The sequence below is a fragment of the Chanodichthys erythropterus genome, chromosome 5 (assembly GCF_024489055.1).
Source record: "Chanodichthys erythropterus isolate Z2021 chromosome 5, ASM2448905v1, whole genome shotgun sequence".
In the NCBI taxonomy this organism is placed as follows: domain Eukaryota; kingdom Metazoa; phylum Chordata; class Actinopteri; order Cypriniformes; family Xenocyprididae; genus Chanodichthys; species Chanodichthys erythropterus.
The window spans coordinates 36,307,383-36,329,458 of record NC_090225.1 but is presented as its reverse complement, the minus strand read 5'-3'; the positions used below and the strand labels follow the sequence as shown (position 1 = coordinate 36,329,458).

At 36.7% G+C, this 22,076-nt stretch overlaps 1 protein-coding gene across 12 annotated transcripts in view; it reads left to right on the top strand.

The window, feature by feature from the left end:
• LOC137020867 (regulator of microtubule dynamics protein 2) overlaps positions 1-22,076 on the top strand; it is a 74,253-nt gene that overhangs the window by 8,638 nt on the left and 43,539 nt on the right. For all 12 annotated transcript variants that reach the window (XR_010895249.1, XR_010895247.1, XR_010895246.1 and 9 more), the window contains exons 4-6: positions 12,025-12,199; positions 12,764-12,866; positions 14,619-14,679. Coding sequence is in view for 3 of the 12 variants with exons in the window: in XM_067386987.1 (XP_067243088.1) it covers positions 12,025-12,199; positions 12,764-12,866; positions 14,619-14,679 (339 nt within the window). In the remaining 9 variants the exon portion in view is untranslated. The remainder of the gene's footprint in view (positions 1-12,024; positions 12,200-12,763; positions 12,867-14,618; positions 14,680-22,076) is intronic.

The following is a 22,076-nucleotide window of genomic DNA, read 5'->3' as shown; positions in this document are numbered from 1 at the left end:
CTAGCAGCTGCAGTATCATCAGCAAAGTAGTGGAAACTATTCCCATGTTTTCTTATGATATTACCAAGTGGTAGCATGTACAGTGGGTACAGAAAGTATTCAGACCCCCTTAAATTTTTCACTCATTGTTCTATTGCAACCGTTTGCTAAAATCATTTAAGTTCATTTTTTCCTCATTAATGTACACACAGCACCCCATATTGACAGAAAAACACAGAATTGTTGACATTTTTGCAGATTTATTAAAAAAGAAAAACTGAAATATCACATGGTCCTAAGTATTCAGACCCTTTGCTCAGTATTTAGTAGAAGCACCTTTTTGATCTAATACAGCCATGAGTCTTTTTGGGAAAGATGCAACAAGTTTTTCACACCTGGATTTGGGGATCCTCTGCCATTCCTCCTTGCAGAACCTCTCCAGTTCTGTCAGGTTGGATGGTAAACGTTGGTGGATAGCCATTTTTAGGTCTCTCCAGAGATGCTCAATTGGGTTTAAGTCAGGGTTCTGGCTGGGCCATTCAAGAACAGTCATGGAGTTTTTGTAAAGCCACTCCTTTGTTATTTTAGCTGTGTGCTTAGGGTCATTGTCTTGTTGGAAGGTAAACCTTCGGCCCAGTCTAAGGTCCTGAGCACTCTGGAGAAGGTTTTCGTCCAGGATATTCCTGTACTTGGCCACATTCATCTTTCCCTCGATTGCAACCAGTCGTCTTGTCCCTGCAGCTGAAAAACACCCCCACAGCATGATGCTGCCACCACCATGCTTCACTGTTGGGACTGTATTGGACAGGTGATGAGCAGTGCCTGGATTTCTCCACACATACCACTTAGAATTAAGGCCAAAAAGTTCTATCTTGGGCTCATCAGACCAGAGAATCTTATTTCTGACCATCTTGGCAAACTCCATGCGGGCTTTCATGTGTCTTGCACTGAGGAGAGGTTTCTGTTGGGCCACTCTGCCATAAAGCCCCAACTGGTGGAGGGCTGCAGTGATGGTTGACTTTCTACAACTTTCTCCCATCTCCCGACTGCATCTCTGGAGCTCAGCCACAGTGATCTTTGGGTTCTTCTTTACCTCTCTCACCAAGGCTCTTCTCCCCCGATAGATCAGTTTGGCCGGGTGGCCAGCTCTAGGAAGGGTTCTGGTCGTCCCAAACGTCTTCCATTTAAGGATTATGGAGGCCACTGTGCTCTTAGGAACCTTAAGTGCAGCAGAAATCTTTTTGTAACCTTGGCCAGATCTATGCCTTGCCACAATTCTGTCTCTGAGCACTTCAGGCAGTTCCTTTGACCTCATGATTCTCATTTGCTCTGACATGCACTGTGAGCTGTAAGGTCTTATATAGACAGATGTGTGGCTTTCCTAATCAAGTCCAATCAGTATAATCAAACACAGCTGGACTCAAATGAAGGTGTAGAACCATCTCAAGGATGATCAGAAGAAATGGTCAGCACCTGAGTTAAATATACGAGTGTCACAGCAAAGGGTCTGAATACTTAGGACCATGTGATATTTCTGTTTTTCTTTTTTAATAAATCTGCAAAAATGTCAACAATTCTGTGTTTTTCTGTCAATATGGGGTGCTGTGTGTACATTAATGAGGAAAAAAAATTAACTTAAATGATTTTAGCAAATGGCTGCAATATAACAATGAGTGAAAAATTTAAGGGGGTCTGAATACTTTCTGTACCCACTGTATATTGAAAATAGCAGAGGGCCTTACACACATTCTTGCGGCACTCCATAATTTTAATATGTGAGTATTTGAACTCAAAATAATAATTTTTATTTTGATGAAATATCATTTTGACATTCTATTTTTAACTAATAGCTATCAGCTAATTATTATAGGGGCAGTAAGCGATTTATTTTTGAAACATTGATAACTGAAATCAACTCAAACAAACACACCCCTCCCTTCATTGCTCCAGCCCCAAAATGGTTATTCTATAGCCGATGCCGATGCCGATGTTTAGAGGTCAGGGTCAGCCGATGGCCGATATGTGCTGCAGATTTTTAGGGCCGATATCTTGAAGTTTTCCCCTTCATTTGCATGCTAAAATGTATAAGTGGATGCACAACATTTCTAAACTTAACATCATTTATTGAACACTGACTTTAACCATCTCTCGAATCTTAATTTTGTGCACTGCACTGTATTAAAATAAAATATTTATCCAAAGTTAACCAAACGAATCAATAAACTGACCAAGTATTAAATATATAAAATGGGTAATAAAAAAAATAAAAAAATCTGTCAATCATTTACATAAAGCCTCGACACATTATGGCACATTTGCTTCAACTGCTTCAGTGTTTCGCAAAGCCTCGATCTGCCCTTCACTATCTCCCAGGACTGTTGTTGTATCTTCCAAAAGTTTAAATTCACATGCGGCAGCAGCACATTCCACCGCACCAATAACACAGGGCTGCCCGCGGACGTGCCTGGCTTTAAATCGGCGCTACTAAACACTGATATCGGCCGATGCCGATATATATAAAAAAAGACATATCTTCCCGATATATCGGCCGACCGTTATATCGGTCGACCTCTATGCAAGAGTTGATGTCTCTTTATCATAGCTGAAGCAAAGCAAAATAATGCTTAGTGAAAAATTAAGTGAAAATGACGAATGAACGTCAAGGAAGAACAAAAAATCAACATGCAGTACACAAAAGTAAATACAAGCAAGAGTTCAATGTTAGTCGCCTGCAGCACACCAGCTCCAGACAAAAAAATGATACTCAAAACAGTCCTGTTACTATAGCTAACATTACAACAACACCATATCTTGGTTCTGTTAAAAAAACAATGTTACTTGCATATGGAGCAGAAACAAAGCAGCCTTGGCATCCATTTTCAGGCCTTCCTGCTTAGGTCTCTCCAGCGCACTTGCTCACTCTCTCCACCTCCATCATGAGTGTATATGCCCTCTACTGCTGAAATTGCACATGAGAATTTAACTTTTTGGTCGAATAATAAAATCAGTGTCTTTTTCAGTCCACTAGATGGTGGTGTTGAGTTTTTTTCTGGTGAGGTCAGCAGGGGTCACTGGCAGCATGCTGTAGGAAATTGATCAAATAAAGATTGTGTCATCAGAGAAAGGAATCAGCAAAGCCTCGTCCGCATTTAAATTAAATGTATGGACTTATGCTGCCTTTACATGCAATTGGAATTATCGTAAATACCCATTTCCATAGGGAAAAATTGCACATGAACGCCCTCTGATGTTGCGTTTTCCACTGGCAAGTTCATAAATAATTTTGATATACCCAAAATCCCGAGATGGGCATGCCATAAGCTTTAAACATGGTGGAGGGGACCACTACTGCTGTGACGGGTATGATTTAGGCTACGTCTACACTAATCCGGATATATTTGAAAACTGAGTTTTCGTCTAAAAACGCTCTGCATCCACACTATCATTTTCAAACATTTTCCAAAAGTTGCTCATCCACACTGAAATGTATGAAAACGCTTACATCACCCTACTGCGCATGAGTAAAGCTTTGACCTGCGTCATTCCCGCTAGGCATTTATTTACTTTCCGGCTGAAACTTTGAGGCAATGTTGAGGAAATGCACTGAGTTTTTTAAATGGACCAACAGTGTGCTGGAGTTGTTGCTGCGAGTAACACAGAAGTATAAAGTGGCCAAAGCAAGCGAGAATGTAGACTGGGAGACGTGTCTTGGCTGAACTGGTCATATTACTGCATCACATGACTAAAAATGCATCATCGTATTCAAAAGCCTTTTCACAGTCCACACTACGACGCAACGACGCCGTTTTCAAATTTATCCGCTTTGGAGAGCGTTTTCCAAAAGCTATGTTTTCGTTGACTTAAAACGCTGTCTCAGTGTGGACGGAAGGCCAAAACGGAGAGGAAAATATATATGTTTTCAAACGAAAACATATTAGTGTGGACATGGCCTTATTAGGTTTTTTCCCCTCAACAACTACATTGTCTTATCTTATCATCAATGTAATGCATATTTACATATATGAATAATTATTTGAAGCGTATTATGTTTTATACACAGCGAAATAGCCTGCATTTGACTGAAATTACAGTATCGTTAGCAAGCGGACTATCTGGATAGCATCGTGAATGCTTATAGAATTGTCAGTGCACGGGACACTACGTATAACGTATTTGTTTTTGACATCCCTACACTGGACAAATTTAACATAAATAGTTTTGGGTGGTTTAGTAGTGTGCACATAGCTGGGGCATGATTCAGGGCGAGGAACGAGAGCGTTCCAAATCATGTGTCGTCTGTACAGACGAGGTGAGCTCACTGCCTCCAGTCATTCATTTGAACGATTGTTCACTAAATTCAGCATTAAGCGCTTTACAAGTCTGTTCCAGTCTCGCTAAATTCTGCTCCTGAAGCCATTCAGAAATAATCTGTTTTGTTTATCATAGCATTAAACTTTAGTTCTTGTTATTTTTAACACATTATGTTCTTCAGCACCTAAAATGTCCAAAAAAATGATTTGTTATTTTAAGCCGCAAGGAAACCCTGGAGGTGTTTAAAGAAACTTCTCTCTGATTTGACTTATGTTGTTTTCATAAGTTGTTTTTATATGTTTGTTTTAAGCGTTTCTAGACCATGACTGGCTTTTGTGTTGCTCGGTTATCATGGTTTTGAGCAGTCAGGATGTGTTTTAACACCACAGTGCAGCCAGAAAATTGATTCAAGAGCGTGTGTGTGTAGTTTGGTCCTAGGGCCACTTGGGCTTCAAAGGACTGTTCATCTGTCAAAACAGTTTCCTCCTTTCTGTCTCTCTTTAAAGCACTGGCCGATCAATCTAAAAGAGTGACTGCTGAGTTATCACAGCCCAATTTTTACTGTCTCATGTAGGAACTTGTAATTCTGTCAACGTTCCTAAATTGCTAGAGTGCTATCACGTCACAGCTCACCTTAGTTGTTAAAGGATCTTAATACTTGAACATTTAAAATGATACCATTTATTAAGTTTGATTGTTGTAGATTTAGAAAAAGTTATTGTTTACATAGAGACAGACAGGTCAGATCACTCTTGCTCCTATGGAAATGAATGAATGCTCTTTAATGAACTGTTCTGCTAAATGGACTGTGACGTTGTTTATCTGTATTGCTATAAAGGAAATGTTTTTTAAGATGCAGACAGTACATAATTGTGTACATCAAAGAAGTCTCTTATGCCCACCAAGGCTGCATTTGTTTAATCAAAAATACGGTAAAATCAATTATATTGTGAAAAATGATTGCAATTTAAAAAAACTTTTTGAATATATTTTAAAATGTAATTTATTCCTGTAATTGCAAAGCTGGATTGTCAGCATCATTACTCCATTCTTCAGTGTCATTCTAATATTCTGATTTGGTGCTCAAGAAATATTTCTTCTTTTTATCAATGTTGAAAGCATTTGTGCTGCTTAATACTGTGATCCTTTTTTTTCAGGGTTCTTTGATGAATAGAAAATTCAAAAGAACAGCATTTATTTGAAATAGAAATGTTTCGTAACATTACAAATCTCTTTCCTGTCACTTTTGATCAAATTAATGAGTCCTTGCTAAACGAAATAATTAATTTCTTTCAAAGAAAAAAAAAATAATAATCTTACCGACCATAATCTTTTTCACCTTTGGTGTTGGTACCATTCCAGTGGAATAAAGGATTGTTTGTGGGTTCAGACTCCAGGGGGCTGCAGCTGATGAAGTCATCCAAATATATGCACAGCCAGTGAGTGTTGGGATGGTAACTGTGTTCCCCCTGAACAGTTCTTCTTTTGAAAGTGTTTGTCTTTGTCTTGCATTTTAAAGGCTTGAGATTGGAGTTTTATTCAGTTCAGTGGAAGTGTTCTGCATAACAACAACACAAACCTTCACTCTTTCACTGTTTGGTCTGTCTAAAGCAATTACAGATACCATATTGTTACTTTTTGCCATGAAAGTGAGGTGCTATGCTTGGTTTTTGACTATGGTTATCATGATCTAAATTATACTATGGAAGAACAATTGTAATTGTCATTACAGAGTGGAGTTCTGACTCAGTAAAAATATGTATTCAATAAAATACATTACTCACCTGTTGAATAAAAAAAACACCAACTTTGCATCACTTTTACAACATTTCAGATCTCTCAGTTCTCGCCATCTCTGAAAGGCCAAGCCAATGTTGATTCTTGTTTTATTACGTGCTCTTTCGGGTTCTCTTTTTGCCAGCAGACTCTCCTCTGTTCTTCTTCTTTTTTTCTTTTTTTTTTTAAATGGGTGATTCCCTGCAGGTTCAAGATTTAGCAAGCTCAGACTTTCTCGATCGCTGTGACAACTTACCAAGCCCGGAGCAAATTTTCTCTATTTATGGCATGCACATTCGAGTGGCATATGTACGCAATTTCCTGCGAAATCCATCCCGCACAGTCTAAAATATAACTCCTTATAATATGCTTACTAAAGCAAGAATAAAGCAAGAATAGACAATTTGCCAATTGGAAAAGGAACACAATTTTAAAAATAATAATAATAATTCAAGTAATTAAAGTTATTTAAGCAGTAATTAATTCAAGATCATATATTTAATATATTTTAACTGTTCAAAAGACAAACTAAGAAAAGAAATATAAGAAAATGTAAATGTTTTACCATGGCTGGACAGTGAAAAATAAAAATAAAAATGTCCCTGGTTCATTGTGATAGATCTACAGTATTGTAGACTGCGGACAGGTGTGGATCATGCTGGAATGAAACAAGAGATGAGCTTCAGTGCTGGAATGTGCTGATTTATCTCATGATCAGCAACGTTCATTAACACCTCCACTGAGAGAACATGCTCAGCAGACAGAAAGGAAGACTTTAGCTGATGAATGAGAGGATCAATGAATGAAAACATACAGAAAGGGAACCCCCATGTTGCCTTTTCACAATTGAATTGAAAGCTTTGTTGGATCCACTTCAACTGCAGGTTGGACACTAAAAGTCATTCATATATTTTTTGCCAGTCATCATCTGGGAGGGTTATTTTGATTTCATATTCATCAGGGCTATGGGAATGAGAAGTGGACTATTTGAGTTTTATTACTCATACTTTTTGTGCAAATCAAAAGGGTAAACATACGCTATTTACTGGTATTCATATATACACTATTGTTCATCAAAGAAGTGATGATAGGATGTGTTTTTCATTGCTTTGCAAAGATAAATCAGAAACAGAAGTAATGCAAAGGCAAACCTTTGCGTTAATGATGTTGGTTAATGTTTGTCCTGATGATCTGATTTTACAGCCAGATCCTTGAGAGTTGTTGATCTTTACTAATGACAGATGTGAGATGTGCTCTCAAACAAACATTGTGCTCTTGAACCCTAACAGTTCTGCTCTTGGTTGTCACACAAAGAGAGATTGGCATCGGAATAATCCTCGTTGAAGATTCTTTTTTTTTTTTTCCTGGGTGTGGCTACATCCTTCAATCCAGATAGAGGAAACACAACTTCATTCAGCTTCTGGCCGGGCAATATAGCAAACAAATTAACTCAACTCAACATTTTGGTGATATGTTTTTGCGAGTCTTAACAAGTCTTAATTTACTCTTCCACAAAGTAAGGCCTTAAAAAGATCTTAAAGGGATAGTTCACCCAAAAATGTTTGTGTAAGACAAATATCCTTATTTAAAGCTTTATAAAGTAAAATAACAAGCTTCTAGCAGGCATTTGACTATACGTCTAAGAAGTGTTAACTTCTGCGACGTAGTAAGTATGACGTAGTACAATGACATGTCGTACTAAGCATTACAACATGGGACACAGCGTAGTGCGTCATGGCGTTGTGTACTACGTCAAAGAATGTAACCCCTTTCAGAAATAAGTTGAATGCATATGGCTATCGCTCCAGAAGCTCATTATTTTACTGTAAACAGTTTTAAATAAGGATATTTGTTTTACACAAATGCATTGATTCACTTCAGAAGGCCTTTATTAACCCCCCAGAGCCACGTGGAGTACATTTTATGATTGATGATTTATGATTTTGGACTTCAAAATCTCATCCTCCAATCACTACCATTATTGTCGCTTGGCCAAGCCAGGATAGTTTTAATATAACTCTGATTGTGTTTAGCTGAAAGAAGAAAGTCATATACACCTAGGATGGCTTGAGGGTGAGTAAATTATGAGTTTGTTTTCTTTTTTGGTTGAACTAATCAAAGTCTTAAAGGATTAGTCCACTTTTAAATAAAATTTAACTGATAATTTACTCACCCCCATGACATCCAAGATGTTCATGTCTTTCTTTCTTCAGTCGGAAAGAAATTAAGGTTTTAGATAAAAACATTCCAGTATTATTATATGTGGACTTCAATGGCCTCCAGATGGTTGAACCGATACCAGGTTTAAACGATACCAGACAAGGAATAAGGGTCTTATCTAGCGAAACTATCGGTCATTTTTCGAAAAAATACAACTGTATATGCTTTATAAACACACATTATTTCCTTGCACGTGCTTCCGCTTTACGTATTCTCAAATGCTTACGCTGTATGACCTAGGGAAGGCGTAGGACATACGCCCTGCAGTCAATAATTTTATCCCTTAAAATTCATCTTTGACAATCACAATGATGTATTTAAAGTTTTTTTTCTTGTGGAAAAAAAATTCTTTATGCCTTAAAATAGCTTGAATGTAACTCTACACCCTTACTTCATTTAGTATACGTGAATCCAAGAATATGCAAATTAGTTCCCACCTTGACTCAATCACAACAGCTCGAACTACATGATCCACTCAGTCAACCGTAGGAAAACACTACACAATGGCAAGTGGAAATATTGGTTTAATTCAGCCATATATGTTTGAACTGGAAACTGATTCAGAAGAAGAGGAAGAGTGAGTTATGCAGGGTCATCTACAAGTCGATGTATCAATGTTTTATGTATCGCTCTCTAAAATGTCAAATAAATGACGGCAATTGATATGATTAGCCTTCGGTTTGAATATGTTATCAAACAGTTAATAATGTATTGCTAATATTACACAAACCATGTTCCCGTTCACCATCTCAGAGTCAGACAGGTGCTTTGAACATCATAGAAAGTCAGTGGAGAATGCCATATAGTTCATCATAACATTGTAATATATGTCAGATGCATAATTTACCCATTACTATTACTATATGTACCTGACTTCTCGTGTCCCTTCTTTAAAAGTGTTCTTTTACTGATTATTAAAATGCCTACAGAGCAAGAAAACATTTCCTGTGTTTTGAAGCCCCGCCCCACCCCGCACGTTGATGGGATTGGTTGCATGTTTGTGACAGTGGGAAACAGAGGCAGTCTCAAAGGCTGTCTTTGGTACTGTCTTTTGATGCAAAGCTGAATTTTCAGCATCATTACTCCAGTCCTCAGTGTCACACAATCCTTAAGAAATCAATCTATCATCAATGTTGAATTGGCAGGTACCTGTGCTTTTCACAGATGGGAACAAGTTCACCCTGAGCACGTGACAGATGTGAAAGGGCCTGGAGAAGCCGTGGAGAACGTTATGCTGCCTGTAACATCGTTCAGCATGACCCATTTGGTGGTGGGTCAGTGATGGTCTGGGGAGGCATATCCATGGAGGGATGCACAGATCTCTACAGGCTAGACAATGGCACCCTGACTGCCATTAGGTATCAGGATGAAATCCCTGGACCCATTGTCAGACCTGGGTTCCTGCTGGTGCACGAAAATGGCCAGCATGTGGCGAGAGTATGCAGGCAGTTCCTGGAGGAAGAAGGAATTGATACCATTGAATGGCCCCCATGCTCGCCTGACATAAATCCAATAGGACACCTCTGGGACATTATGTTTCAGTCCATCCGACGCCTCCAGGTTGCACCTCAGACTGTCCAGGAGCTCAGTGATGCCCTGGTCCAGATCTGGGAGGAAATACCCCAGGACACCTTTCGTTGTCTCATTAGGAGCATATCCCGATGTTGTCAGGCATGCATACAAGCACGTGGGGGCCATACAAACTACTGAGTACCATTTTGAGTTACTGCAATGAAATTTCAGCAAAATGGACTAGCCTGCTGCATCATTTTTTCACTTTGATTTTCCGGGTGTCTTTGAATTCAGTCCTCTGCCCATCCTTTCGTTCCTAATGCATTACCCAGTCCATATCAGTATAGATATCCAGCATGTTATTTTTCCCCAATGAGATCTAATGTGTACGGAAGAGGATTAGGGCCAAGCAATAATAAAAAAAAATAAAACCATCTCGAGATTAAAGTTGTTAAATTTCGAGAAAAAACTCGTTAAATTTCGAGAAAAAAGTCAAAATAAAATTTTGAGAATCAACTCATTAAATTATGAGAAAAAAACTTGTTACATTTTGAGAAAAATGTTGAGATAAAATGTTGAGAATAAAGTCATTAAATTACGAAAAAAAAGTTGTTAATTTTTTTTTTCTCGTAATTTAATGACTTTATTCTCAGCATTTTATCTTGACTTTTTTTCTTGAAATTTAACAACTTTTTTTTCTCATAATTTAACGAATTTGTTATCCTCTAACGAGTTTCTTCTCGTAATTTAATGACTTTATTCTCTAAATTTTATCTAGACTTTTTTTCTTGAAATTTAACGAGTTTTTTCTCATAATTTAATGACTTTATTCTCAACATTTTATTTTGACTTTTTTCTCTAAATTTAACAACTTTAATTTCAAGATGGTTTTATTTTTTTATTATTGCTTGGCCTTAATCCTCTTCCGTAGGATGTTTTCAAAGTGTTCCTTTAATTTTTTTGAGCAGTGTATTTTGGTGTTTATTGCTTGTGCTGCACAATTTGAGTTAGTTTTGGCACTCACAATTATGTCTGTATGACGCTGCAGAAGAAGAGAAGATATTGCAGAAGAAAAGTTGCCAGTATGCGTTTAGCAGTAATGAGGGTCTGAGAAAGACATCACTTCAGACAGAGAGATGAGAATGACCAAAATGACTGATCTCTGGCAGTTAATGTTTATCTATAGCCCCTGAAATCAAAAACATCTTGGCAGTTACCACCGAGCTAGATTAGAAGAAAGCTCAATCACTGGCATTCCAATTGCTAAGTGTTTCTTTGATTCCTGGGGCTGTAGGTGATCTCCTTTGACTGTCATGAGCGACCTTCGTATATGTAACATTGAAGTGCCCTAGGTGGTTCCAGATTCAACACATCCCTGCAGAACTATTGCTCGAAGTCTCAAATGTTCTCACGAACAGCAAATGACGCAAATGCCATAGGTGCCAGCCCTTAATGGAAGCCTTTTATGTTTTCACTTTTTCTCAAGCCTTTCATTTGTACCTTAACCTGTAATTAATGTTTTTACACACTCATGTTAGTTGCTGAGAGTGTTAGTGCACGCCTACAGTCACTGAAAAGGGACATTTTTTGAAAGCTGTAAAAGTTAGGCAGGTACTGCATGCCTTGTTTTAAGAAAAATAAACAACTCTCACAGTGTTTTTACATGAAAGCCTTTAGGTGTCAGTACTGGAACTGGCAATCCCAATAAACTGTTAATTACCTTGCTTCGCACAGAACACTTTATGAATGCATATCCATTACTGACTGCATCAGTGACCCACATGTGAAAGTGCCCTTAAGTTTGTACGTTTATTACCAAATTTATGCTCGGCCTCCAAAAGGGAATTCCATCATCTTCTGTCACATGAAAAGGAGGGAAAAAAAAACAAAAAAAAACAGATTGAATGCATAGTCAAAAGCAAAATCTTTAACTTAAACTTTTTTTGCCTGAGCTTCCTGAAGGGTATCTTTTAGGTTAAAGATACCTTAAAAGCATTTTTGAAACTGTTCGAACCCCACTTTGCCTCTGTGTTGTGAATGTAAGCAAGTTATTTGGGTTAATTTTGATTTCTCTTTAACTTATAGTCACTTCAGTTTCACTTCAGCTTCAAAATACCATGTGAATAACATCCTTGTTGTCAAGAATTGACATACCTGTAAAACATAGTGCTAATGTCATCTCAACAACAAATGCATGCTCACTGTCCTCTTCACTGTGTTCTACAGGTATATAACTGCACTGACAGATTCTGAGGAAGAGGAAAGTGATGATGAACGAAAGCCACTGCAGGAACCAGTGGATGAACTCATGGCTCTGCTGCAGAAAGCAGACCGACTACACAGCTGTAATGGTGCAGAGAAAGCACAAGGCCTGAATGCTTTGCTGGAGAGGAAAGAAGAGGTATGTAAACTTCCTTTCAAAAGTTTGGGGTCAGAGTTTTTTTTTTTTTTTGAAAGAAGTTAATGCTTTTATTCTGCAAAGGTGCATTAAATTGATCACAAGTGACAGTAAGGACATTTATAATGTTACAAAAGATTTCTAATTCAAATAAATGTTAATCTTTCTATTCATCAGAGTATCTTGAAAAAACAAAAAAAACAAAACATATAGTCCTATCATGGTTTCCACAAAAATGAAGCATCATAACTGTTTCCAACACTGATAATAAGAAATGTTTAATTTCTGAAGGATCATGTGACACTAAAGACTGGAGTAATGATGTGGAAAATTCAGATTTGCAATCACAGGAATAAATTACATTTTAAAATATATTCAAATAGAAAAGAGTTATTTTAAATTAAAATAATATTACTGTTTTACTTTATTTTTGATTTAAAAAATGCAGTCTTGGTGACCATAAGAGACGTCTTTCAAAAAAACATTAAAAAAACTTTTGAATAGTAGTCTACAATGGCTTCTAGTTAATTAATAAAAGTTACACACACATCATGTATGTGCTTACAGTTTGATCAGAAGTGGCAGTACCTTTGGCGGTTGTCCAGAGCCTATGCAGATGCACATGATTTTGCCATGGACCTTGCAGAGAAGAAGAGCTACGCTGAAAACGGTAAGCACATCATTCATGAGTACGAGTTGATATGATTGCTTGTATACACTGTAGATATTTGTGCCAGAATTGAATCATTTGACATAACGTTTAAATAAATGTAAGCATAAAAATGTAGTCCTTGCTTTTGATTGCCATCAAAGACTATAGAATAACACAAGACATGTCACTCATATTGTTTTGAATGGCAGAAAGTGTAACGCGCAATATGGTGGAATAAGTCCCGCCTTTAAAATAAGAGCCAATCGCGACTGGTAAAGTCATCGTGTCACTGCAGCGGCCGTTAGAAGCACTGGTTTCTATAGAAACACTCAGACACGCGCCTCCGAAATGAGGCACAAGAGACGCACATTTACGGTCTGCGCATGCGCATTAGCTTTATCCAGCCTAAAAAATACAGGGTTTTTTTTGTCAGGATTCGAGCGTTTGGAAAAGAAATTATGAGACAGTTGTTGTCAGATTTCATTGGTGGTTTCAAATATGAAATTTAATCGAAAGCTTGGCAAACAGCTTTAGAGAATTTGATGTTTCCCCATTCAAAGAGATAGGACCTGCATGGATGCCCGAGAGGCGTTTCAAAGATGGCCGCCGAGTGAAATGACTTGTCTTAAAGGGACTTTGTTACCATGGAATATTATTAAATTATCATCATAAAATAACATGCTGGATATCTATACTGATATGGACTCGGTAACGTGTTAGGAACGAAACAAATATTGATTCATTAAATGAATTGTGATTTATTAAATGTAATTAATTGCTATATAATCTGATTGAAGTAGTTAAATAACTAATTAATTTATAACCCATCTTGACTTGATCATGACAACACAACCACCTACCTAGAATCAGGAAGAAGAAAAGTGTTGGCTGTCTTTAGGTTATGAATCCTGTGTGTCCTGTATTTGCTCTTAATTTGGCTGCACACTCCACCTCTGCCTTCATTTTCTCTTCCTTTTTGTCCTTCTCTCCCTGCTAATTAAATGTAACGCAATAGCATCTCAGTCCATATTTGAATGGAGGGACAGGATCAACTAGTTCTGTTTCTGATCCTTCTTTTCTATTGTCTTTAATTGCTGTTCTGCAGTCACTTCTCTGTATGAAAGCTTCAATAGCTGTTTCCATCCAAAGTTGGGAATTTAACTTAAAATTGGAATACCGCATAAAACATTTGCAGCGTTTGCATCCCATGTGTTCAAGAGAACAATATGGTCACTTCCTGGGAAACGGGCGCAAACTACCTGCAATTAAAATGGAAATTGCTGTAATCGGGGAAGCCACTGTGGCTTGTTTGTCCTATATTATAAATAACTTGCGTCTCAGAGCGCGCAGACGAAACCCAATAAACGCTGTCATGTTATCCTGCGATTGGATGCCTGTGCTTGGTTGCATAAAAAAGTGGTTCTCAACTGATGTTCATTCTGATGACAGACTTTGGTTTAGGAATTTCAGAATGATCAAACCAACATTTGAGATGATGTGCAATGAAATTCACTGCATCCACTAGTGATACAAAGTCACGTGAGTTTTTGTTGTTGTTGTTGTTGTGCATTGAGGGATTTATTCGGTTAATTCGATTTATTCGGCTTCCAACATAGTTTCTACGCATGTCTTCTTATCGGATAAAAAAAAAGGTATCCACCTCAGCTTTTTTTTACCTTTTAATGTTGTTTTATTTAGGCTATATGAGTGATAACAGATTGCTGTTGGAGTGTCATGTATTGTTTATTTTGTTTGAATTTTTCATTTTAGGAAAGAAAGTTGGTGAAGAGGCAATATCCATCAATCCACTGTGTGCAGAAGGTCATCAGTGGTGAGTTCATGTATATATTAAATTAATTTGTTGTCCAATAGTAAAAATAAAAAAAACACTTATTTAATACTTTATTACTAAAATAAGTATTTTTTAAAAGTTTCATAGCATTATGAGTGATCAAGACTTTTCAACAATTTATCTACAGTTCTCAAACTGGAAAATTTTTGGAAAAAGTTTTGGAACAAATGAGAGAGGTGAACAATATGAAGCAGTACATTTTAATTGTATGTTTTAATAGTACATTTTAATTGTTCATGATTTTAGATTGTGAACTATTAAAATGTCTCTATGATCTGCTTTTGAAGAAAGATACTGTACAGCACGACATACATTCATCACATTACGTGCACATCACATTGCAGTTCTTTGCAGTCACTAAAGTTTATTATTTGTATATTTTTAAAGCCTTGCTAGGTAAACATTTTATTCGCACACTGTTCTGACAAGCACTTTTTCTGTGCGCATACACCCAAAGCGCACACACACTAAAAGCCTCTCAAATGTTGCATGGCTACTAAGTTCGCTTTCGCGTCTTATTGCGCTTTAATGGTCAAATACATAGATAAATAGGGTTGCATAAATGCTTCAAGTTATGTATTTAGTGATCGTAAAGAGTTTGGATGTGAAGAGAAATCAAATAATTAAATAAATCTTGGATCGCTATTGGGAGATTATGAATCATGAATTGTTATTTTGCCTGAAAAAAATCATGATACATTTTTGCCATATCGCCCTCCCCTATCTGTATGTATTAGAAACAATCACTGTTAATCTTTATTCAACACAAAATTCTTTCGTGTTTGCCTTTAGATATGTCATGCCAAGATTGACATCATTGTTCAGTTGCATTGTTTTTCAAGTGGTGCTTACAGCAGAGCCAAATGACATCCAGCTCCCCCTCTCTAGATGTAATGGGTGGAGCCTGACATAGTCCAGCTCCACCTCTGTGGACCTAATGGGTGGAGTTATATTTAATGATAGGGTTATGGGTAGGGTTAGGGTGTGGTTAGACTGTCTAGCTCCACCCATTACATCTAGTAAGGGGAAGCTGGATGTCCAGCTCCACCCATTGGCTCTGCAGTGAGAAGCCTTTTGTTTTGTTTTTTTCTAAGCAAGATTTTTCTTACCTTTGCCTTTGGCTATTTGTCTGATTCTCATAAAATTGAGCATGTACATTTACCATTCAAATTGTTAGGTTTGGCACATATGGTAAACATTTTTCTGAGGACATTTCTAGAGGCTGCATAATGAATAGTACCTCATAACTCTGTAACAATTTAAACTTTAAATGAGTTTTTTTTTCCATCTGCTTGTGCCTGTGGTGTGGTTTGATATGTTTTTTTTTTTTTTTGGGGGGGGCTTTTTTGTTGACTTTCACCCAACCCATTTAAAATAATTAAAGGTGCCCTCGAATGAAAAAATTAATTTATCTTGGCATATTCAAATAACAAGAGTTCAGTACATGGAAATGACATACAGTGAGTCTCAAACTCCATTGTTTCCACCTCCTTATATAAATCTCATTGTTTAAAAGACCTCCGAAGAACAGGCGAATCTCAACATAACACCGACTGTTAAGTAATAGTCGGGGTGTACGCCCCAATATTTACATATGCCAGCCCATGTTCCCAACATTATGAAAAGCATTAGACAAGGGCAGCCAGTATTAACGTCTGGATCTGCACAGGTGAATCTACAGACTAGGTAAGCAAGCAAGAACAATAGCGAAAAATGGCAGATGGAGCAATAATAACTGACATGATCCATGATATCATGATATTTTTAGTGATATTTGTTTCTAAATGTTTCGTTAGCATGTTGTTAATGTACTGTTAAATGTAGTTAAAGTTACCATTGTTTCTTACTGTATTCACGGAGACAAGAGCTGTCGCTATTTTCATTATTAAACACTTGCAGTCTGTATAATGCATAAACACAACTTCATTCTTTATAAATCTCTCCAACAGTGTAGCATTAGCCATTAGCCACGGAGCACAGCCTCAAATTCATTCAGAATCAATGTAAACAATATGACAGTATACAATACTCACATAATCCAACGCATGCATGACGAACACTTTGTCAGGGTTGCCAAATTTGGAACTTTGGCTGGAGTGAGATTTTGTAAAAAAATTCAGTTTGCGCGTGTGCGCTGAGAAAATGTTTGGTAACCCTAATTTTAAAAATCAATTTCAGTCCATGTTTACTTAGTATCATTGGGGTGAAATAATTAATTTTATTTTTTGTCAGTTTTGTTACCTGACAGGGGCGGAGCCAGACATTGTAAACATTAGGGGCTTATTCCAAATCTATATTTGTCCAAAGACTTTTCAATTTTGTATTAATAGCTTTAAATTACATGAAAGGAGCTTTTTTGTCGTATGAAAATGTACATTATTTGACACTGTAATTTGCAAAACTTTGTTGTATGTACCTCCGCTAGGGGGGTCCGGGGGTATGCCCCCCCGCAAGAAAATTTTGTACATTTTAAGGTTAAATGCATCAATCTGGTGCACTCTGGAAACTCAAAATTAAGAGCTTCAACCCATGTACAGTGTGCAAATTGAACAAAGAAACAGCATTGACTTGTACCTGGACATTAAAAAGGGTTCAAACATTTTTATTTTTTTACAATACTTTTGTACTCATTTCTTTTTAAAAGATATATCCTTGAGCTTTTATTTTGATCACCAGCTGATCGCGTGCGCAAATGCGCTCACTTCTCTTTAAAACACGCAGCACAGACAGACTGTATATATACTTAATCACTGTCTTTTGAAGACGTTCTGGTCTTGACGCTTTTGGCCGCTCTGTATATTGAGTGCGCGCGCACAGCCGGGGCTCTCTCTCACTTCTCACACGCAACTGACGTATCAGGTGCAAGGTTTTCAGCCAATCAACGATCAGAGAATACTGCAGTGAGAACGTTGTAGGGAGATGTAACAGCTGTGGGCTTTAAACTCTTCTCCTGTCATTAATACTCTGTGGTCTAGTCATCAACAGAAAGTAACGGATTGACAGGGGAGAAGAATGGATTTTGGCGTGACATTTCTTGCGTGTGCGTGAGAGCGTGAGATTGATGCTGAAAGCGTGAGTGTCACGCCAGATGCGTGAGAGTTGGCAACCCTGCTTTGTAAAGATCAATTTGAGGGTTATATTAGCTGTCTAAACTTTGTTTATGCACTGTTCAAGGCAAGCGCGAGCTCCATGGGTTTGGAGCAGGAGAATTAAAGGGTCAGTAGCCCTGAATCGGCTCGTTTATATTGATGCCCCAAAATAGGCAGTTAAAAAAATGAATTAAAAAAAATCTATGGGGTATTTTAAGCTGAAACTTCACAGACACATTCAGGGGACACCTTAGACTTATATTACATCTTTTTAAAAAAAGTTCTAAGGCACCTTTAATTCTCTGTCTTGCCCATACCTCTTACTGACAACTTTTTGCATAGCGTAAACTTTACTGTGACACTTTTATTCAACAATTTCGGTGTCCTCGAGTTTGTTTCAAGAGGTTTTGCAAATCTGTCCCTCATAAGTTAAACACATTTACATACTTGTTTGTAGCACCTGGGCTCCTGTGTGTGTCTGAATGTAAATGTGGGTGTGTGTGGGTGTCCTGCACCGGAGGTGTTTTTCAGGCCTGCCCCTCTGTATGTACTCATCTTACAAAATTTGTCAAATCTTGATAGCATCACCATACCCCAGGAATGTAAACACATGCAAAGACAGCCCCAAGCTAACATGTAAATACGAACACACACACCGAATTAATTGCAGTTGCATGAAATTTCTGTGCTTTTGTTGCATTATTAGTGGTTTGAGGTAAGTTTTTTTCCTTTTATAAATCTAGAAACCATTCAGTTGATCAAAAGAGACAGTATAGACTTTTACAGTGCTACGAAAAAAAGTTATACATCAAAGAAATGCTGTTCTTTCCAAACTTTCTTTTTATCAAAGAATCCTGAAGAAAAATGTATCAGGGTTTCCACAAAAATACTAAACAGCACAGCTGTTTTCAGTATTGCAAATAACCAGTGTTGGGGATAACGCATTACAAGTAACTTGAGTTACGTAATCAGATTACTTTTTTCAAGTAACTAGTAAAGTAAAGCATTACTTTTTCAATTTACAACAATACAAGTTACTTTTTCAAATAAGTAAAGCAAGTTACTTTGTTTTCACATTTATTGACTGACAGCTCTCCTATCGCCATGTTGAAAGAAATAAAGTACAGAGGCGTTGTGTGTAACGCGCTGTGTAAACATGATGTAGTTCTAGACTAAATGTGAACATGCATTTACTCATCTCACTTGCAAAAAAAACATTCAGTATTCCTTAAAATGAATGAAAACAGTGAAATGCAATCCTGTATTTTATGAAAACCAGTAATAATTAACTATATTACATTACACGAATATACTTTATGTATTTAATCTAACTTTATTAACCAATCTCTTTGCTGCTGACCTTCAGTGATCCATTTCAACCTACTCTACTAATAAGCAAAAATAGGTGTTGAACTCTCTTCTCCTGTATCCTATTCTTCTTTAATCCAGAATGGCAGCACAGCTGAAAGATTTATTTGAGCTGTGCCCTCTACTGTACAGGTGTAAATATGCATTTCCTTCAGCCTGAGGCTTATTCATTTGCCAAAAATATAACTTTTTTTTTTTGTTGTTGTTGTTATTAAAAAACAAACAAGCAAGCCCAAGGCATTACTTCTCATAAAAATGTGACGTGTCTGTATTAATTATGCTTTCATGGTGTATATTATAAAACATATCAATATCATATATCAAAACATGTCATATTCTTATCTTCAGAAGTCATTATTCAAGTCCAGGGCAAGCTGCCTGTTTTTTTTTCTATCATTTAAGAACAAGCTGACTATAAGACAGCTTTCTACAGATCAGGTCAGTTTTGGCTTCCTTTAGTTTAATTCTTTGTGAGCTGTAATGGTTTGACTGTTTTGATGGTGGCCAATCAATACTGTAATATGCAATGTTGCTGTGGTCATATTCTTTGTGGTTTTTGTGTGTTTGCATTTGTTTGGTTACAGGGTGTCTCAATGAAGGTATGTTCACTGATCTCCGTGTCTGTATTTTGCCTGTGTAAATCCCTGTGCAATGCTTTCCGTTCCCTCACAGATGCCAGGATTATCAAACAGAGGCCTGAGGAGGGTCGTTGTGACCTACACACATACACCTCCATTACTGCTGCTGTTATCTGTCCTTGGCATTACAGTTGGTTTTCATTGAGGATCTAGCCTTCAAGCTCATTTGAATTCTGTCCTAAGTGCACTGCCATGACTCTGCTTGTTGTTGATGTTTTTGGCCATATTTAAGTAACATGAGCAGAACAAATTTCAGTGTAAAACATATGTAAAACATTTTTCATTTAGTAATTTAAATTCAAATAGATTTATACCACTGTTCAAAGGTTTGGAGACTGTAAGATTTTTTTAAATGCTTTTGAAGATTCTTATTCTCATCAACAGTGTTGTGGAAAGTTAGTTTTAAAAGTAATGCATTTCAATATTGCGTTACTCCCTAAAGCATCTACAGTAAATGCGTTACTTAGTTACTTTTTATGAAAAGTAATGCATTACAAAACTTTTTCTCACCCGGGCTGGGCTTGCTTGTTTGTTTTTTAATAACAACAAAAAAGTTATATTTTTGGCAAATGTAAAGGCCCTTTTACACCAGAAGTGAAATGAATAAGCTTCAGACTGAAGGAAATGCATATTTACGCCTGTACTACAAACAAACCTTTCAGCTGTGCTGCCATTCTGGATTAAAGAAGAGTAGGATACAGCAGAAGGAAGTTTAACACTCTTATTTCTAAATCTAATCTAAAGTAATTTTTGTTTATTAGTATGGTTGAATTAGATCATTGAAACAGCAAAGACATTGGTTAATAAAGTGCGATTAAATACATAAAGTATATTTGTGTAATTTAATATAGTTAATTATTGCAGGTTTGCATAAAATTCTGAGATTGCATTTCACTGTTTTCATTCTTTTTGAGGAATATGGAATGTTTTCTTGCAAGTGAGATGAGTAAATGCATGTTCACATTTAGTCTACAACTACAATAACCATGGGTGACATTTGACTCTCGAGGTGGGGGGGGCAAGATTTTTTTTTTTCTTTTTTCCCATCAGCAAATTATTTGCTGAATTTTTAAGCAAACAAGTTTAGGTTTTCTTGTTGTTTATTTACTCATTTATTTAATAATTCACTTAAAGTTATTATGACGGGAAATGACGTGGACGATGTGTGAATCAGTGTCCATCATTTTGTGAGCAACTGGTGATAAAGAAAAATGCCACGTCGCAATATTGAAAATATTTCCATATTAAACCATGAAGGCGAGCCGGTTGATATAACTCAAACAATGTGCAAACTTTGCGTGAGAGTTATGCAGGTGAAGAAGTCTCAAACTCCAGTCAATAATTCACTACAGTAACTGAAAGTAAAAACTGACTGAGCTTTTGGCATCCGACGCTGCAATAATGGCGCAAATTCTCTTAGAGACAATGAGATATGAATCTAATTTATTTTCTTAATATTTCATAGTGAGAATTTTTTTTTTTTTTTTTTTTTTAATAATAAAAGTAGCACAATAATAATAATTTGCTATTTTGTTAGTTTGCTAGTTACTTGAAAAAAGTAATCTGATTATGTAACTTAAGTTACTTGTAATGTGTTACCCCAGCACTGCTCACCAAGGCTGTATTTATCAAAATACAGTAAAAACAGTAGTATTGTGAAATATTATTACAATTTTCCGCATCATTACTCCAGTCTTCAGTGTCACATGTTCCTTCAAAAATCATTCTAATATGCTGAATTCCTGCTAAAAAAATGTTAAAAGAATGAATAGAAAGTTTATTATAAATGTTTTTTTTTCTGTCATTTTTTGACCAATTTAATGTATTCTTGCTGAATAAAACCTTACTGACCCTAAACTTTTGGAAATTAGAATGATTTATACAGGAAATCAATTTTATATTAGACATTTTAACAAATAACTAAGTATTAAATGTTCATGCATTATTCAGCAGAAATAAATAATTCCTCAAATCCTGACAACTTTTGAGGAGAGGTGTGCCATTACTTCTCTTTTTTTATTTTGATTTATGGATGATAAAATAGTGGCTTTAATAGTGGCTAGATATAGCTTAAAGGGATAGTTCGCCCAAAAATGAAAATTATCCCCTGATTTACTCACCCTCAAGCCATATCCTATGTGTATATGAATGTATATGTATATGTCTTCTTTCAGACGAACACAATCGGAGTTATATTAAATAATATTCTCGCTCTTCCCAGCTATATAATGGTAGTAAAGGGGCCGTGAGATTTTGAAGCCCAAAAGAAAAGTACATCCAT